Source organism: Urocampus carinirostris, chromosome 2 (genome assembly GCF_059441175.1).
Source record: "Urocampus carinirostris isolate Australia breed hairy pipefish chromosome 2, RoL_Ucar_1.0, whole genome shotgun sequence".
NCBI classification, from domain to species: Eukaryota; Metazoa; Chordata; class Actinopteri; order Syngnathiformes; family Syngnathidae; genus Urocampus; species Urocampus carinirostris.
The window spans coordinates 5,564,900-5,585,563 of NC_142350.1; the positions used below are offsets into that span (position 1 = coordinate 5,564,900).

The window sequence follows — 20,664 nt, forward strand, 5'->3', positions numbered from 1 at the left end:
TGATGCGTGCATCAACGTGTCATTGTTCATGTCAATGTCAGTTGCCGTTGTATGTGTGCACGATTAACAACTTCCATTAGTGTCCAAATTCTGTGGATATGTAGTTTTGACAATGTCATGCGGAATCCTTCAGTGTGGCATGTCGTTGCTGTGTGTATGTCAAGTGTTGTTGCTTGCGTTTATGTCAGCTGTCGGATATGTGCAAATGTAACCTACACAAGTATGAGGTTCTATTAGTGACTACGGGGAGTGAGACTTGACATATGCACACAGCAACGACACGAACACCAACGACACACATTAGCAGATTTGGCCATTAATGGAACCTCATATTTGTGAACATATACCATGGCAGATGATTTCAACACGAGCGTTGACACTTGACATATGCACAGCAACCACATACAACACTAATAACCAGCATGAAATCAACAAATTAAGCGTCATAATGTGACATTTTGGCACCAATGGAACCCCACAGAACAAAATACACCTGCACGTATACAATGGTACCAACAAATGGTTGCATTGTCATTTCGACGTCTAAATCGAGTCATTTATTTCGACTTATTTTAGACCAATAGAAAATATGTATAGTCGTTTATGGAAGTTTATTGTCACGTGTTTATATAATTAAATGCTTTCGGTTCAATTAGCCAAAATAATCCATTGTATATTAAAAAAAAATTCAAAACAAAAAAAAAGTATAACAGACATCTTCTTCAAACATGCTTTTAAAAATGTTGAGTTTACTCTATATGGTCAAATAATAATAATAATAATAATTTCCTTTGTATTGTCATTCTTTGTAACAATGTACACAGAACGAAATGTCGATACACCTGACCCGTTGTAGCGAGCCGATGCAGCCGCAGCCAACAGAGGGCGCCGCCATTTTTACCAATGTTATAAGTCTTAGGTATGACTCAGCCGAAGCGCGAACCAGCGACCTCCCAAATAGTTTGAGTCCTCCAAGTTTATGTTCACTCAAAAAGTCTGACGACAACAACTTGGTAAGAAAGAGGAGCACTTATAGAAAAATGTTGGTGTGATGGACATATTTCATTCAATTGTTATAAATTAAAAAAAGAAAATATACTGTACTTGCATTTCCTCCCTTAGTCCTTTTTATCTTATATTGGCATCTTTATCCCTAAACTGGTTGTAAACAATGTACACTTTGTTGTTATTAATGACAATAAAGACGAACGTAATTCACAATACTTTTATTGTCAAATTTTATTAAAATATTTTGTCATTATTTGGCAGTCTTCACAAACAAAGCATTCACTGTAAAATATGTAGAACTATTTACATTAGAAAACAAAATACTAAAATGTTTACGGAAAAATACTAAACAGTCCTCCTCGTTCTCACTAATTCTGACATGTAAATGAGTCATTAAAAAAAAGAAAAAAGACCGTACTTTGCTGCGCACTATAAAGGCGCACCCCTAAAAATCAGTCCTTTGTCATACGTTTTCATAAACCAACTATTAAGGCGCATGAAATTAAGACTACAGTAAGAGCTAATGTAAGTATTTGTGCAAAACTCTTGAGCTCTTTATAGATCAGTTGATAAGTGTTGCTGACCAATGTGGCAAAACATGATATGCAACAAGAATCCAAACAGAGTAGTGATGGTGAAAGCACCAACACTTTACCACTAGCCTACCATTGTAAAGATGACGTAAGAAACGACAATTGAGGTTATCTCGTTATCGGACTATTTTTACTCATGGTACCAGAAACACTGATTGGCATAGTGCAGTCTGAAAGGTTAAACACACACTCCACTTCTTCACCTGTGCGTCAGTTTAAAATGTAGACTATGTTAAAATGATTTTTACCAGGTATTCATCTTTTTTCTGTAATATTTCTTCTAACAGCTAGAAAAAAGTAATAACAAGATTATGGTATAAACAAGAGCCCTCAACCGTAGAGCAGTGGGTGTGCACTGTGGAAAGGATAACATTTCAAATAAGAACACAGGAGACCCAATTCATGGACAAATGGGGAAAATGGATAGATTGCAGGAGAAATTGGGACATCACTATTGAACTATGAAGACTGGACTTTGAATAATGACTCGGGCATGGAAGATGTTGCACAACACCAAAATGTTTTATTTATGGGGTTTTTTCCTTTATTTTTTATTTTTTTTTATTCGTGTTGTTTGTATGTTAAAAGAAGAAGGAAAAAGCACAGTAAAATATTAAGTTTAAATTTATACATACGTAAAAGAAACTGTATTATGTTGAAAGACCTTCTGTTTTCTCCATTCTTTGACATTTGTTGGGGAAGAAGTTGGGGGACTGTTTAACCAATGCAAATCAGTGTTTCTGTAACCGTGAGTAAAAATAGTGATAATGACACAAGGTCAAATATCATCTGTATCAGTGTGGTCTAGTGGTAAAATGTCGGTGCTCCTACCACCACTATTCAGGTTCGATTTCAATTTCAAACAATATTTACATGTATTGATTGATCAATAATTGCATCATCATGGTAGAATATCGTAACGCGTACCGATAATTATACAATTCCAATCCCATCCTCTGTATCCTGCCGTATATAGAGGTGCACAGAGTTATAAGGCGCGTTTCAAATTTCAGGCCAAATTGGGGATTTTAGGTGCGCTTTAAAGTCCGCAAAATAAGGTAATTTACATGTTTTCTCGTTCTAAAATCGATTTGCATGTAAACAAATACAAATGCAACAAAACAAACCTTCAGGGGCACCTCGTGTTGCAAGGGTCCCCCGACACAAAAATGTTGTACACGCTCACCATTGGGAACATGGTCACGGCCCCTAACAGGGAGCCTGACTGCACTACCGCCCCACACCACACGAGGGCGCTGTGGCCCTCGTCGCGCAGGATCACGCCAATGATCACCTTGACGTAGGAGAGAGTGAGGACAAAGACGATCCAAGATACCACCTGTGGAGTGGGAATAATTGAGTTATTTTTAATTATAATGAATTAAGGAACTTATTTTAATGGAATCACCATGACCACACCACCCCAGACGTTGTTGACCAATAGCGGACAAGGGCTGAGAGCGGCCATGCTCATAATGAACGCCCCTGTGCCACTTCCCAAAACTGTGAGGGTCCCCATGAGCCACAAGGACCTGGGAAAAAAAGAATATGTTCACAAATGTATTCCAAAAAATCTGTAAACAGTCACTTGAACACACAAAATATTTAGGGAATTTCACAACGAGGGCATTTCCATTACTCTTGGTTTTGCGCACATAAAAACTAAAGATAGAAAAACAGGAATTAAAAAAAAAAAACTCCAAGACCACAAAAAATATTTACATAAAAAATAGAAGTTAAAATGCTACTTTAATATGAATTATATTTCTTAATAAGGTGAAGTTTATTTAAATGGGAATGCAGCAAAAAGCTAATTCATTACTAGCTAAAAGCTCAATCGATAATAGCTAACAGCAAATAGCCGTTTCCATAGTAGCTAATTGCGAATAGCTAATTTTATACTACAAGTAGCTGGCAGTTAATAGCAAATAACAAATTCCATACTAACTGACAGTGAATTCCATACCAGTTAAACAAAATCCATACAAGATGACAGCCAATTCCATAGTAGCTAATAGAGTACAGCTTATTCCATATTAGCAGACAGCTAATTCCATACTAGCTAAAAGCCAATTCCATAATATTGAATTAGTTAATTCCATACCATCCGACAGCAAATAGATAATCCCACACCACCCAATAGCTAATTCCATACTAGCTAAAAGCCAATACAATTTTACGTGACAGCTATTTCAATAATAGCAAACAAAATAGAACCAATTACATAATACATAATAGTTAATTGCATAATAGCTAACAGCTAAATCCCTAATGGCCAATAGCAAATAGGTTACTTTCATACTAGTTAACAGCTAATTCCATAATGGCCAATAAAGGGTTTTAATTTCATATTAGCAGTCAGCTAATTCCATATTAGCTGATAGTGAATAGCTAGCTCCACACTAGCTGACAGTTCTGTAATAGCTGACAGAAAATTCCAAAATGGCAACAGGTAATTCCGTAACAGCAAACGGCTAATTCCATAAAATCTAATCTATGGCTAACCCCTGCCCTCATACATGATGAGCCAATCACTGGGCGCGTAGCAAACCCAATACACAATGAGTTCCTTTGACCACAGAAATGCATTGTAGTTTTTTTTTTAACATTCTGAGCTTTAAAATGTTCAGTGTGCATGGGGTACATGCAAATATATGATACGAGGTATCCTGAGAAGCTGGGTTATGTGTGCATTTTTTAATCCTATCCAAAGTCACTTTTAAATTAAGGCAAGTGGCTCCTTTAGAGAAAGCTTTGTGGTCGTCCACTGCACCAACTCAACATGGATAAAGTTAAAAAGGATGTCTATATCTGTTCTTAGGTAAGATAGTATTTGAGGCAACATATTGTCACTTTGCTGGAGAGAAATGTCAAGTTATTTTGAACGCTAAAATCTCCAACGTTAGTCTGACAATAGCTCTTGGCTGCATTGTACACGCGTTATATTGTTGAGAGGGAGTGTGGCCTGTTATGTGCTAGATTTTGTACATTCCTCACCATATGTGAGTGGAGCTTTAACAATAATGAAATCATTAATTTAACCCTTCAAAACATAGTTAAGGCCCTTTTGGTGACTGAGAAGAAATGTGATCTTTCTGGGCCCAAAAAGCATCAATTGCCTTCTGCAAATGTGGTGCCACATACCTGATGGGGAAAAACATGGCGACGAAGCACGCCAAAGGGTTGGCCAGTGACGACATGGTGGCCGACAGATGGTAAGCACGGTTCCCGTACGGCATGCACGAGTACGACTGCACTGATGGAAGCACCACGTTTGTCAGAGCGTTGGTCCAAGCCAGAATGCCGAAGATATAAACCACCTGTGGCCAGGTGTAAGTCCCCACCCCAAAACTGCTCTTCTGTTGGTCGGCTTTCCACGGCTCCATCATGGGGCTCTTCTCCACCCAATTGGTTTCCTTATTAGCGTAGGTGCGTTTGGTTTTCTCCCTGGCGACGCCCGGGTGATGGTTGAGCAGGACAAAAGCTACCAGACAGACTAACATCATGGCGCTCAGAAAGAAGAAAAAGGCCTCAGGTGAGAAGTTGGCTGGTTGGTAAACAGCTTTAAAGGTGGGGTGGGTGGCGTTTGGGTCCTGGGTAGCATTCACACAGTGGGCCACCCCTACCCCCTGCACCAGCGCCACCACAGCGGGCACCAAACCACTCAAACCTTCCCCAATGTAATAGGTTGTGAGGTACTGAGGTTTGAGGTGCATCATAAAAGGAAGGAACGTCACGGAGGAGGTACAGTCCACCACTGCCAGGAAAAAAGTAAGCGCGAGGAGCGCCACGCTGCGCGGTGCACCCGCCACCACCGCCGTCTCCTTCCAAAAAAACCCCAACAGAAAACTGGCTAAGGTCCCCAGCGCCACAATGACGTAGACCATCGTGGTCTCACTGAGGGCGCCGGGGTGGAAGCGGTGCATGAGGGTGACAAAGAGGGGGCCCACGTTGGCCATCTGGATGAGAACAGATAGGTAGGATGGCAGGAACCAGCCCTCGGGGATCTGGGGGACCAGCAAGGGGAGCTCCACCCACAAACCATTTATGGACACCCAGGATCCCGTGCCGAAGAGGCACGCCAGCAGGTGAGTGAGAGCAGACATTGCGGAGAGCGTTTCCTAGAAGGTAAGGTCAGGGTTAGGCAGGATTTAAAATCATGGGGGAAACCCTGGTCCACGAGAGCCCCCGTCGGATGTCTAGAGAGCTTGGTAATAATCTACAGCCATGTCATATGAGGGAAAACATCAAGGAACAGGGTTCTTCACCCCAGCTGGTAATACTTATACTGGACTGTCTCAGAAAATTAGAATATTGTGATAAAGTTCTTTATTTTCTGTAATGCAATTAAAAAAACATTCTGGATTCATTACACATCAACTGAACTATTTCAAGCCTTTTATTATTTGAATATTGCTGAATTTGGCTTACAGCTTAAGAAAACTCAAAAATCCCATCTCAAAATATTAGAATATCATGAAAAAGTATACAAGTAGGCTATTCAACTAATCACCTGAATCATCTAATTAACTCGAAACACCTTGCGAGGGTTTCCTGAGCCTTAAAAACACTCAGCTTGGTTCAGTAAACTAAATCACTGCTGATCTGACTGCTGTCCAGAGGACCATCATTGATACCCTCCATCAGGAGGGTAAGACACAAAAAGAAATTTCTCAAAGAGCAGGCTGTTCACAGAGTGCAGTTTCAAAGCATATCCACAAAAAGTCTGTTGGAAGGGAAAAATGTGGCCGGAAACGCTTCACAACCAAGAGAGATGACCGCAGCCTTAACAAAATTGTGAAGAAGAGCCGCTTCCAGAATTTGAGGGAGCTTCAAAGACAGTGCGCTGAAGCTGGAGTCCAGGTATCAAAAGCCACAGTTCACAGACGTGTCCGGGAAATGGGCTACAATAGCCGTATTCCCATGGTCAAGCCACTTCTGAACTCAAGACAACGGAAGAAGCGTCTGACTTGGGCTATGGAGAAGAAGCACTGGACAGTTGCAGAGTGGTCCAAAGTCCTCTTTTCAGACGAAAGCAAGTTTTGCATTTCATTTGGAAGTCAAGGCGCCAGAGTCTGGAGAAAGGCTGGAGAAGAGCAAAATCCAAGTTGCTTGAAATCCAGTGTAAGGTTCCCACAGTCAGCAATTGTTTGGGGAGCCATGTCAGCTGCTGGTGTTGGTCCACTGTGTTTCATCAAGTCCAGAGTAAATGCAACTGTGTACCAAGAGATTTTAGAGCACTACATGCTTCCGTCTGCTGAAAAGCTCTATGGAGATGAGTATTTCATTTCCCAGCATGATCTGGCACCTGCCCACAGTGCCAAAACCACCAGTAACTGGTGCACTGACCATGGCATCACTGTCCTTGATTGGCCTGCTAATTCTCCTGACCTGAACCCCATCGAGAATTTGTGGGGTATAGTTAAGAAGAAGATGAGACACCAGACCTACAAATGCAAATGAGCTGAAGGCCGCTATCGAAGCATCCTGGGCATCAATAACACCTCAGCAATGCCACAGGCTGATTGCCTCCATTCCACGCCGGATTGATGCAGTAATCCGTGCAAAAGGATTCCCAACCAAGTACTGAGTGCATCAATGGACATTTTCAAATGTTTGATTTAGTTTTGCTGTTATAAAATTATTTTTTTTTACTTGGTCTGAGGAAGTATTCTAATATTTTGAAATAGGATTTTTGAGTTTTTTTCAGCTGTAAGCCAAAATCAGCAATATTCAAATAATAAAAGGCTTGAAATAGTTCAGTTGATGTGTAATGAATCCAGAATGTATGACATTTTTGTTTTTTTAATTGCATTACAGAAAATAAAGAACTTTATCACAATATTCTAATTTTCTGAGACAGTCCAGTATGTCTAGGACTTTGGTCACCAACCTTTTGTAAGCAGAGGGCCACTTTTTTTGCTACAAAATAGCAAAAAGGGCTAACAGTTTGAAATACATTTTAATATAACTTATTGTGTTATTACGTTACTGCTGCTACAATGCTCTTTCTAATACTACTACGTTGCGGCTTCAACATTTTCCACTACTACATTATTCCCATTGCTTTATTACTACACTACTAGTTGCCACTACAATACTAATACTACGACTTTGCTACGTTATTATCACTGTGTTGTTAATACATGGCCACTGCATCATTAGTGCGTCGTTAACATGTTGCTACTATGTTATTTCAAGTGTGTACTTTCATAGGAAATGCATATTTAGTAATCTGTCTTAAACCCGCCGAGTAAATACATAAGATTCATAGTATTCAGTAGCACAGGAACAGTGTTCTCCAACCCAGTTGTTAATATTTAAATTTGTAGGACAGGGATCACCAACTTTTTCAAAGCCAAGAGCTACTTTTCTGTTTCCGATTAGCACGGAGGGCCACCATCAAAATGAATTCATAAAATAACTTGTGTTGTTACCATGTTATTACTGCATATTACCAGGTTACTCAATAAAAAAAAATCACTGAAACTAATTCATTCATAATTGTTTGTCATATGTAGTAGCATGTCCTTGTCATGATGAGTATCCAATTTTAGATACCTTATTTTTTTCCAATAAGGTGCACACTACTGACTAAGGCACACTTTTTAATTTCTGGAAGTTTTTGGGTGCGTCTCAAATTCAGAAAAATACGGTAATTATTAGAAGTCGGGTTAAAATAGGCTAAGTCAACCACTAAAGGGCACAGAGTGATTTACATATATAAATCTAGTTTGTTTTCTTTAAGAATTGATCATGTATTTAAAGACACTGATCATTGTCAATGGTTTCCATTTCCTAGAAAATCACAATGACCCATCACCGGTGAGCTTGTTTTAGGTCCAAGGGCTATTCAAGTGTTCTCAGGGGGCCCTGCAGGCAGCATGTTGGTGAACACTTGACTAAACTTTGGAGGTGATCTAATCAGGTCTAAATTGTGGCACGGGTTCAGCTAAGAGTAAATTTCTGCTTACTTGTGGAATATCTAATTTTAATTCACCTGGTCTGACTAGTTCGAGACTACTATTATCTTAAATTGTTTTCATATGGCATCAATGGTGAGGTATTTTCAGAAATGATCCATGAGCTACTCAGATGTTCCTAGGGAGCTACCTGGTGCTCACGGGCCCCAAGTTGGTAACCCCTGTTCGAGGAACTAGGAAATCTCAGTATACCAAATTAATTGCACCAAATTTGTATACGAGACCTTAAGACATGGGTCATCTAGTTCGCTACAATTTCAGCACACTACTGCTTACGAGTCACTTAAAAACAAAAAACATGATTTAATACGTCACACCTGCAGCAGACAAGCGTCGTATTGGTTAATCTTTACTCCTTTGCCTGATCCTGCAATGAAACGGTAACAGTTTTTATCCGGAGATCATTACAAGAAAAAACACAGGCGTGCACGTTCCTGGGCAGTTAGGGGGACGTCAAAACAAAGACTGAACTCGTTGCTTATTATGATTAAGGCATTACAAAACAGAGCCGATCAGAACTCAGAACATTCTTGCCTCCCCCCCGTTTTATTTTTTTTACCCCTATCGAGGGACAGGTGCTCTTGCGAACACACAATTTGCTTTTAAAAACATGATTAACTATAGTACAGTTAGCACAATTAGTGAGGCAGCAATTTAAAAAATTAAAAAGATACTTGATTTCATATACACAACTATGAACAATAGGGGGTGAACAACACAAAAATGAGCCACACTAACCTTCTCAGCACTAGCTACACTTTTCTTCATATAGAACTAAGAGTCGTACTCACCAGTTGTTGGGATGGAGTGAGGGCAGCGACTGACTGGAGCCCAAAGTTCAGGATTAAAACCCCCGTCGGAGAGTGGGCGTGCTCGTATGTGTTCGAGCTCATCCAGCCGTGACACGTGCCGTTTTATCCTTCCCTTTTGCTGTATGCATTGTTTGAAGGAAAAAATGCACATCCGCGAATCACATGTTTTTTTTGCCTACGAGCGCTAGCTTTTTGACTGGCCTCATTGAGCTCGTCGACCTCGGGTTTGGAGGGAGACACTTGGTTATCTGCACGAGACGACGAGGTCGTACGAGAAGATAGTGCTCCGGGGTCGTTACATTTGAGATTTCTTAAAACAAAAACAGATTACCGCAACAAGATTGGATTTTTTTGACTGCTCTCAAATAACAGCGTTGTTTGGAGTACATGTGTTTATTTACACTTTTAGTCATATTAAATGTCTAATACTGTAATCCTTAATTCCATATTGCTACGGATAGCACTTAAGTGTGTAGCGCGTGCTGTTCTGGCCCGCCTAAAATTAACACAAAATTCATTATTCCCAGTTAACCATTTCTGAGAGCAAGGACAGGCAGAGTGCATTTATTTGGGGGTTTAGCCCTGTTAGCAGTCGGCTAGCTGGCTTGCCTGCCATGCTCATTGTTTTTTTTTTCTTTCAGTTGGGTTCGTGTTTGATGCCATGGTAGTTTTTTGCTGTTGGTATGCGGTTATCCTGGCTGCTAACTGCATGTTTTTGTCCAGCCAACCTTTCGTTTTTCCGCCGATCGGTCCCGGCTAGCCTGGCGTGTCCCGGCTGGTTAGTTATTTGTGTGTTATTTTTACCAGTTAGCCCCATCTTCGCTGCTCGCCATCTGTTGTACCATTGCCATACCCATCAGCGACAGAACTTGGCTTAAAACACTTAAAACCTTGTTGACTACCGTAAATTCCGGACTATAGAGCGCACCTGATTATAAGCCGCACCCACCACATTATAAGGAGAAAACCGATTTTGTACACAAGCCGCACCTGTATACAAGCCGCATGCGCCCACATTTAAACATGTAACACAAACACAAAATTAACCCAAACCCGACTTCAAGTCCCGCGATTGAAACTACAAGTCCTTCATTAAAGTCCACAGTCCAAAAATCACAGCGGGCAAAATGAACGGAAAATGATACCGGTTCTTAAGGTTTGATGCAGACCTGCAGAGTCCAGGTCCCGTTAAAAGTAATCCAAGGAAAAAAGTGTATATTTCCAAAGGTAAGGGTGGGAAAAATATATCAGATGAACACATTTACTCACGCAACTCCTTTTTCTTTAACCAACTTTTTACCCCCTCTTCTTTCCTTGTCTGTCCCTTACCTTTAGCGGTCCCCACTTAAACTCGGCACCCCGCGTTTGTTCCGCCCCTCATTTTTCATTCACCCGTGCAAAACATATCACAATAAGTGTCTAAAATAAATACAAATAAATACATTACAAAAATATATAGTTGCAAATACATATTATACATGGGTTACACATATTTACAAAGAAAGATAATAATAATAGAGTGGCAAGACAGCGGCGTGACCGCCGGACGAGGAAGCGAGGTTGTCGGGCCGGGCTAGCAGCTAGGCTAAACCCTGCAAAACGTCTCTCCCATCCATTTTCCTCTCCAACGTTCGCTCTCTGGACAATAAACTGGACCATTTAACAACTGTAAGTGGCATCGAACCGTGAGATGACGAACTGCTGCGCTAAAATTCTGACGAAGACATGGTTAATCTTATCTATCCCGGCTGACGTTCAAAGAAACTGTGCGGGTCAGATGTATCGACATTTCGTTCTGTATACACGTGTACACGAATGACAATAAAGTAAATCTGAATCTGAATATAGCTTTCATCCCAAACGGTGCCTGTGACAGGGCAGTTAATGGTAGCAACACTCGAGCGCCGCTGGCGGCCGTTAGAAAAATTACATAAATTGGCCGCATCACTGAATAAGCCGCAGGGTTTAAAGTTAGGAAAAAAAGTAGCGGCTTATAGTCCGGAATTTACGGTAGTTAATATGTAAACTAATACGGGGCTGGCTTGCTTGGGTGCTTCACGTGGCGTCAGAGCTCAGTAAGACAAAGACAGACTGTCTTCAAAATTCATTGTATCACAAAAAAAGTGGAATATACCAATGACCTACACACACACACACACACATTATGCAAAAAGAGCGAGGGCCAAGAAAGTAAATTTTTGTTATGTGTGGCAGCTGTTTTTTTACAAATTCTTTCCGTTTAAAGAGAATAGCACCCATTTGGTCGCAATCCATTTTCCCTAGTCAACTATTTTTTTCAAGCAGGGGCAAGCAAAATGCACCTTCAAAATCAGGGGGATACTCTACGGATTTTTTCATATCGCAGGGGGTTCTGGTCCCCATTAACCACAATAAACAAGGAATTACAGTAATCCAAATTTTCATCCACAATGAAAACTGTTTTTAAATCCTGTGACCTTGAAACTAGGTCTTTAATCTTAATATTCATCAATATGCAAAAATGTATATCGTAATAAAACAACTAAAATTAGGAACATTCCACTTTTCCAGGACATAAAAATTCTGCACACCCCTGTTTCAATGCCACATTTATGAGCTAACTCTATGAGACTAGTTGATTTTCGACCAAACATATTACCATCGGTTGACCAAATCCTACTCGTACCCAATAATTGGACAACCCTACGAGAAGAATTTGACTTTTTTCTTTGACATCCTAAAATGTAAGCCAATTTTCACTCAGAGCTTACAATGAGGACAGAATGTGTCATTTAAATAGGGATGTGTAGATTTTTTTTTCAATAATATGTGAACGCAAAAGACCAAAACATATAGGCACATTTGAAAGCAAACAAGCGTCCGATTGACGAGAAAGGCAACAACAAAAAAATGCATCAATCACAGGAGGTTAGATTTGCTATTTGTGTTGACATCGGCAAACAAGTATCTCATTGATTTGAGACTTTTGCTCCCCGGGGTTGGTTATTGTGTTAAAAAAAAATCATTTTGAGCTAACTAGCTGCTGTTTAGTCCACAAACAATTATTACAATCAAAGATAATCAATTTAAAAAGATGAAATTCCTTGAAAAACATTAAGGCAGCAAAACGAAGCAGACTATTTTTGTAAAACAAGAATTCCTTAAAGAGGATTATGAAGCAGTTGACGAGTTGTGAGATTGTGTCCCTGAGGGGGAAAAAAACCCTCACATGGCCCAGCTGTAAACACGCGTGAGGTCCGCTTCTTGTATTTTTCGGGCACATCCCTTCGGCCAGCGAATGGCAAAACAAAGCGCCCACTGTCATCAACTAGTTTAGAACTCTTCTGTGAGAGCAGTTTGTACCGTTATAAAAAATAGATTTAAAAAGTTCTTATCTGGTTTCAAAGGCACTGGTCAGTGCAGTCCAGCCCCCTCTGAAAGACGTTGTAGACATTGACCAGCGGGAACATGGCTAGGGCGCCCACTAACGAACCAGCTTGGATGGCGATGCCACACCACAGCAGGCCGGCGTGGCCCGCCTCGTGCAGGAGAGTGCCGATCACCACTTTCAAATAGGAGAGGAGGCCTGTGAACATGATCCAGGAGGCTACCTGCAAGCCAGGGGGGCACAGGAACATTGTCAAAACTGAATTTTACACCTCCATATATTTATTAAGCAAATGCCGTATTATCCAGATTATAAGGCGCACCCAAAAACCCCAAATTAGACAGAAATTTGAAACGGCCCCTTAAAACCCGGTGCAACTATACTGCAAGATATAGTGGATATGATTGGAATATATGCAGTATTTATACACGTGTGTTTATCTGTCCATTAATTGATCAATCGAAGAACATTGCTGACCATAATCTTCAAGAATTATATGTGACTGGAATCCAACCTTGGTCGCAGCGGTGAGCCCTGACATCTTACTATTAGACCTACAAAAAGGCATTAGATGTTATATCATTATGACACAATTATGGCGCCCTGCCCTCAATCAGACGGGGGGAACCAATTGATCACGCCTCATCCTCACTGACTAGTTTGCACTCACTCTTTGTATATAGGCTTGCATTTGACACCTCATCCACCCCTTGGAGGGGATGCATGTTCATCTCTACCATTGCTTACCATGATTTAGGAGAATAATCCCCTTTTAGATTATTCAGATGATACTGGTACCTGTGGCCAACAATCTGCCTATGATAATTTCATTCTTATTTCTCCTTCAGTTTTATTTAGAAGATAACACCATATCATGTTATAACTATGTTTTTACCATGCGTTTACTACGTTACTACCACGTTAAATATTCAGGGGGCACCTTATATACCGCAAGAGTGTATAATGCACACCAGTTATACACAAATAAATTCGGTAGCTCTCAACTTTCAATTTCATGGGTCTCATAGTCCAGTGTTCCATATATTTAAAAATTAAATGGCATAAGACTATTATTGGGGGCCCGCCTTATAGTACAGGAAATACACTAAAGATGACTGGTTCCTACTGGTAATACAATCTTGTAGGACTTAAACCTTCAAAGGCCTTTTAGTTGAGTAGTATCAAAGTTTGAACACTAGAGGACGCTGTTTGACAAGGGAATGAGAAAATTAAACACTGAAGAACAGTGAGCCCTTGTTTATCATGTGGTTACAAAATCAGTGAAGTTTTTTTTTTTTTTTTTACAATTAAATACTCTACTGTACATTGTCACCAGAGGAAAAAAACCCTGCAAAACAGATTGCATAGGATGCCAGATCACCATTTTGACTATTGTACTTCGCATTTTGTTAATTGTTTTGCTTTGTCTGTATCTTTAACATAATTGTCACTATCGGCCAATCATGTTGCAGTTATTTGATATTCACACCCTTGAGCGTGGATCTGCTTTTGTAACCTAAGGGATTTAATAAAAATAAAAACTTCAGGGGAGGACTTTTAAAAGCAGGTTTGATTTTTTTTCTCTGAAGTTGTTCTTGCAAGTTCAAAATCCACTGATGAAGTAGCGAGACCATGAATAGTGAATCATGTTATAACAATGGCTCACTCCAACTATAAAATAAGTTAAATTCTTAAGGTTTTTAAGTAAAACCATTAAAAGGTAACAGAAGTTGGTTTACTTTAAATCACGTCACAGTGCTGCCATGTAGTATCAGATACTTAAAAAAAAAAAAGTTTGCTCAAAGTAAAAACAATAAGTATTGTCCTTGATACGGATTTTAGAATTAATTACTAAAGTCTGTATTTTTCTAACAGTATGTGAAGTAACTCAGGAGGATTTAACACAGGGCAGGCTCTCACCACTAAAACCACACCGGCAGTTTTTCCCTGCAGAGGGGGACAAGGACTGCGTGCAGCAAGAGCCAAGAGATAAGCCGCAAAGACTCCACCTGCAAGGGACAAGACACCAAGACGCACAGGAGACCTGCAAGATGACAGGTAAAAGTTAGCTTAGTGCCAAGATTGGGGAAAAATATTACATATTATTAAGCATCCAATAAATTAATCTCATCCTAGAATTTTTGCATATGTGTTCATTTTAAAACCATCTTAATAGCACGTCTGACCTCAGGATGACAAACATGGCGAGGAAGCAGGCCAAGGGATTGGCGATGTTGCCGAGCACCACGGACAGGTGGAAGGCCATGTTGCTGTACGGCAAGCAGGTGAAGCTCTGGACGGACGGCAGCACGCCGTTGGTAAGCGCGTTTGAAACAGCGAGCAGTGCAAGGAGGTAGATGTTGTGCGGTGTCCAAAACGTCCCAGTAGGTGGCGATGCCTCCTCCAGGCAGACTTCCTCCTGGGACGACGGGGATCTGCCATTTGGAAGCGCGTGCGTTTGTTCGCCATTCTCATTTGATGCGTCTGGGGATCCAACAAAGTCGAGAAAACATTTTAAGCGCAAAAAGATTTCCGGAAAAATACAGAGTACTGTACAGTAAAACCATGGGATACAAGCTGAAGTAATGTGAAGAGAAGCAAAAACGTCACAACCATGAAACAAAGATTATGATCGCCCCAAAAACGTAAACATTGAATATTTATTTTATTTTTCATTGCATATAATAATCTAGGCCAATTTTCTAATAACGTTGTGAATTTTGTTTTGCCCATTTATTCTTATAATCTTATCTTTTTGCTCTTTTAAGTATTTATTACGTTATACCCGAGAGTGCCATGACTAATTTTGTTGCATAAAATGTTTAACAATGTTGATATTTGACAATAAAGACAATTCTATTCCATTCATGTGCTTATTAAAGACTTTTTAGAGTTAGTGCGATACAATAATGGATTTTTTTGTAGAGTATTTATACGCTATAAGGCTTGTAGTGACGCTAAATACGAAGAAAGCACACAAATTGCTACCCTAGCAAAGTTGCATTACCATTGCTGATCGAAATTTGGGACTATTATGATTAAGGGGGCGATTGAAACAAGGAAATAATCTAAGGGCATGACAATCCTCCCATGTGGAAGTTTTAGGATCAATTTCAATTTTAATCAGTCTCATCCCCTCTCTGCATCCACCCGCTAACTCTGCACCAGCTCGTGTCATACCAAAGGTCAATAACATTTAACTTTTCCTTTACATGTATATTCAGTTATAATGTTATTACACTCATATTACAAATTAGTACTTATCATATACCGTTTTTTTATTTTGTTTTTTTTTATCTGAGGTGCAGAATGTATTACCATAGGTTTCCATGCAATTTTACATTTAATTCCGCACCTCGGAAGGATTCAGTTTGTATCTCATGGGTCTCCAGTAAATATATCAGTTAAATATCAATAGTTTCATACTTTTAATACTTTCATATGAACCCCGTAAGTCATCAGGATGTGGCAGGGCCGTTTCTTTGGATGCCGTGGGACGGTGCGTCAAAGCAAAAAAGCTCAGCGCGGAAACCGACAACATGACAAACAAGAACCAGAAAAAATTCTGCGCCGGGAAGTTCTCCTTTAGGTAATGTGGTTGGACCGTCCCGTTGACGACTGGGCACTCTAGCTGCCCCACGCCTTGCCCGAGCGCCACCACGCACGGGAACAAGGCACTCAGGCCCTGCCCCACAAAGAAAGTGCGTATGTATTGCGGCGGGTAGCGGAACATGAAGGGCAGGAAGGTGACGTTTGAAGTGCAGCAAACAAGCGACATCACGAAAGTAAGGAGCAAGAAGGGAAGCGAGTGCAGCCTCCCCGCCACCACAGAGGTGTGCGCCCAGAAAACTGCTAGCAGCGCCGACGCTAGCACAGCCAGCGCCTGGATCAAGTGGATGACCACGCGCTCATTGAGGCAGCCTGGTGCGCTATGGTGGGTGACAGTCACGGCCACTGCGCCGATGTTGCCGAACGCAATGAGGACTGAGAGGTAAGCTGGCAAATTCCAACCTGGAGGGATGACACAAAAAGGCTTTTTAGCGTCCTATGAAAATAATAATTACAATAATGGCACTCAGGAAGAACCTAAAATAACAAGGACTTAACTTGAGCGAAAGCTTTTAAAACTATGACAGCATTCTTGTCCCTGAGGGAGAAGGATGAGCCTGGTTGGTGCAAGGTGCATGCATTATGAGTCATTGTACGAGCACTCGGACCTGACGTACGCCTGCTACATTGATCAAGATTTTGGAACGGGAAGCGGTCAGCAGGACATTCTGTAAATACCCAGATTTCATTTTGATGTCTGTATTGTCTGTTGATGCCCTTGCAACATCAATTGCAGCAGTCATCCTGAAAGGGGGATTACCTTATGTGGGGCTCATTCTCAAGCTTTCTTCATTTTCCTCATACTGAGATTTCTGAGTTTTTATTTGTCCTTATGTAGGTTTCAGATCAGGGTGATGGTGTAATGGTAGTCTGTAGCCTGTACAGACCTTGGAGACTTATTATGATTAAGGGCTATTCAAATAAATATGACTAGACTAACAGAATCAACTGAGTCACCAACACAGTCCAGAAAATCATGGTCTGAAGGAAATGTCATTATTGTCATTTAATTAGTTTCATTGCATTGTATTCTGGGGTATATACAACTTGGGTCAATCTACAAGCACTACCTTCCAGAGTCATCGACACAGACAAAGAAAAAAAAATCACTCGCTGCTTTCTTCCCAGTCTAGAGGACATTGCTTACAAAACAATTGCAGACTCCTCTCATCCCAGACACCATCACTACGGCTTTCTGCCCTCTGCCAGACACGACAGGTCCCTTAAAATAAACACTTAAAAACTAGCAAGCTAAACAAGCACATAAAACTGGAAAATATTTTGCCAATGTATAGAAACATTGATGTTCATATTTTATTTCTTTATTATAATTTTTGTACAATCTTGCTGCTGATGTCATTCAGACTGCAATGACAGGGGAGAGGGCAGCCAATAATCTTCTGGGCTGTGTTGATGACTAAATGTCATTGAACTATTTTTACATTACACTGTTTTATGGTGACTTACTTTCCTTTTGTTTCTAGTTTTTCTTTTTACCCCTTTTTCCTTCCTTTTATTAATTTTGTTTATTTATTTTCACTATATTTTTTTTTCTTTGAAAAAGGCTAGGCAAAAAATAAGAAAAATTATGCAGTTTGGTCACTTTGAGTCCCTTGTATTATTTTTGTAGCTTTTGTTTTCACTATGTCATAATCAATGACAATGACGGGAATATAATTATATTTCGGTTTCTTAAATATTAAGTTTATAAGGTTTCATTGCTGTGGATTTAAACATATTTCTCTGAGATGTCCAAACGTGATGTTAAGTAAACATCCTTGATAGAAACAATTAAATCAAATATTTTAATGACATTTTAGCCAATAGTTTTACATTTTGATAAAACGGCTTTCGAAATCTGCAAATTCGTGTAAAATATGAATGAAAGGGGATTAATGCACCAAACATCTACATTTGATCAGCCGAAAAATTGTAATGAGGCAGTTAACATCTTTACATAAATGTCACGTAACATGCAATCAATTCAGACTACTGTTAGCTGTGACGTCACAGCACATGATTACACAGTTGACGGTAAATTGAACACAGTGTATAAAAAAACTAGAATTTGTTTGATTTGGGGCGTGCAATAAAAACACACGTCTTTCGGTTGATAGTTACCACATATTTAAGGTAATATTTTCGCGTCAGTAAAATAAGTTTATTTCAAACACCAACTAATTCATGTAAAGTATATATATGTGTGTGTGTGTGTGTGTATTTACCAGGCTAAAAACTGATATTAAGCGGCAATATAAATACAGTATGAATATGAGTAAATCACGTAACATTCGATAAAACCTAGCTGTGACGCCACGGCACATGATCCAATCCATTATGTTACACAGCTGTACGTTGATTGCATTTAAGATATACTAGAAAAGTTTTATTTGGTATGCAAGTCAAAATTGAAATTATGGTATCAGTGAGTATTATTTAAAATATTTAATACTTTATGCAGTATTTTTGTGTAATTCCAATACAAATGCGTTCGTGCCGTAAGGTAGCTAGCTAATTAGTATCTAGCTAAATAGGTTGTATTGCTGACTTATCCATAAAAAATAACACAGCGGAGCAGTCTCGAGCCTGGCCGAGGACCGAAGGCCAAGAACCGGCCACTGACCTTCGGGCAGAACGCTGACGACGACTGGGAGTTCGACCCACAAACTGTTGACGGAAATCCACGAGCCCATAGCGAAGAGCGCTATCAGGCCGTGTGTCGCCGCATTGCTGCTCCAGCAGCTCGCAGACATGATGCCACAGACTCCGGTAGAGGAACCCAAAGAGAAATCGGCGACAGGTTCGAGTTGTTGTCCGTTGGTGTGCGGTCCCCACGCCGGTTCCGAAATGAAGCAATGGTGGATGCTTGCCAAGGGGGTGGTCCCGCCTCCTGAGACGCGTTTGAGTGCTCTTCGTAATTTTTTTTTCCTGAGACGACGCGTTTGTAACTCCACTTAATATACACGGTAAATCGTTTCAGTAAAAAAAAAAAAACTACAAGATGACAGTAAAAAATGACTGAAAAAATATAAAGTAGTCATTGTTTCCTCAACTTTTTACTTTAAACAAATTGTATCCAACGTATTGAGAGCATGAATGCATGTTGGCTGCGGCTGCATCGGCTCGCTACAACGGGTCAGGTGCAATCGACATTTCGTTCTGTGTACATTGTTACTCAGAATGACAATACAAGGAAATTATTATTATTATTATTATTATTATTATCATCACAATTGGTCTCACCCGTGGATACGGTGCGTTCGTCTTTTTACCCTGACAACTCGTTTTGTTCCCTTTTCATCTTTAATCTCGATCAAATGACACATCCAGGGTCCCAAATAAACATGAGTGGACATCACTTTTTGGTTGAGGGATATTAATAAAATTCTAATAATACAGATAACATGATTTCGAAAAACAGCTTCTTAAGAAAATGCCGTAAGCCCTTGTTTTTCGCAGGTATAACGTTCCAAAAAAGTAAAGCGATGGTCAAAACCCGCCAAGAAGAAACACTTACTTACTTCATAGATATCAGTGATTATACATATTATACATGTATATATGTCTACACCTAACAAAATAACAACATATATATATATATATATATATATATATATATCTCATTAGCTGCACCACTTATCCTCAGTAGGGTCGCAAAGGTGCTGGAGCCCATCCCAGCAATCATCAGGCAGTGGGCATGGGACACCCTGGTTGCCAGCCAATCGCAGGGCAAACAGGGACAGACAACTCGCTCGCTCATTCACACCTAGGGACAATTTGGACCGGCCAATCCACTTGAAATGCATGTCTTTGGAATGTGGGAGGAAACTGGAGTGCCCGGAGGAAACCCACGCAAGCACAGGGAGAACATACAAACTCCGCACAGGAAGTCCGGTTGCTGGATTTGAACACACACAGGAGGTTCCCAAGACCTTAAAACTGTGTCGCACACGCGCCAACCACTGCGCCGCCGTGCTGCCCTTTATTTTATATATATATATATATATATATATATATATATAAAAACTTGGGACACAGAATTGCAGATGAATGAATTAATCATATTTATGGTCATCATACAATAGTAAAACAAAATTTGAGGGCTTTTCCTTTTAGAGTAAGAAAGCGATGTATAGAGCGGCCAGCTAGCTGAATGCTAGCATCAGAGATTATTAGTTGAGCCAGGTCGCCGTGATGATTAAAATAAGTCACGAATGTAGCAGTTTCCCACAAGTTGTTACTCCAGATCATCATTGGGTAATGGATATGGCATTGTTGAGACACAGACTTGG

At 40.2% G+C, this 20,664-nt stretch overlaps 2 protein-coding genes and 1 long non-coding RNA gene across 4 annotated transcripts; 1 reads left to right on the plus strand and 2 right to left on the minus strand.

Annotated features, from left to right (window-relative positions):
• Positions 1–1,211: 1,211 nt before the first annotated feature.
• On the minus strand, positions 1,212–9,550 carry slc52a3-2a (solute carrier family 52 member 3-2a). 2 transcript variants are annotated; one of them, XM_088328531.1, is made up of 5 exons: positions 9,376–9,408; positions 8,902–8,951; positions 4,746–5,722; positions 3,010–3,133; positions 1,212–2,940 (listed from the first exon to the last, which is right to left on the minus strand). In XM_088328531.1, exons 3-5 carry the CDS (start codon positions 5,705–5,707, stop codon positions 2,731–2,733), a joined length of 1,296 nt encoding a protein of 431 aa, XP_088184657.1. In that variant the 5' UTR covers positions 5,708–5,722; positions 8,902–8,951; positions 9,376–9,408; the 3' UTR covers positions 1,212–2,730. The 2 variants fall into 2 exon arrangements, with proteins under 2 accessions (XP_088184657.1, XP_088184658.1); XM_088328532.1 differs by lacking the exon at positions 8,902–8,951 and having other exon boundaries at positions 9,376–9,550.
• A 2,263-nt stretch (positions 9,551–11,813) lies between these two features.
• slc52a2 (solute carrier family 52 member 2) lies at positions 11,814–19,290 on the minus strand. Its single transcript, XM_088328533.1, has 5 exons — positions 18,996–19,290; positions 16,190–16,774; positions 14,950–15,247; positions 14,684–14,807; positions 11,814–12,986 (listed from the first exon to the last, which is right to left on the minus strand). Exons 1-5 carry the CDS (start codon positions 19,123–19,125, stop codon positions 12,777–12,779), a joined length of 1,347 nt encoding a protein of 448 aa, XP_088184659.1. The 5' UTR covers positions 19,126–19,290; the 3' UTR covers positions 11,814–12,776.
• LOC148370776 (uncharacterized) lies at positions 18,710–19,220 on the plus strand. Its single transcript, XR_015849731.1, has 2 exons — positions 18,710–18,797; positions 18,943–19,220. It is a non-coding gene; the product is annotated as an uncharacterized LOC148370776 (long non-coding RNA).
• Positions 19,291–20,664: the final 1,374 nt, after the last annotated feature.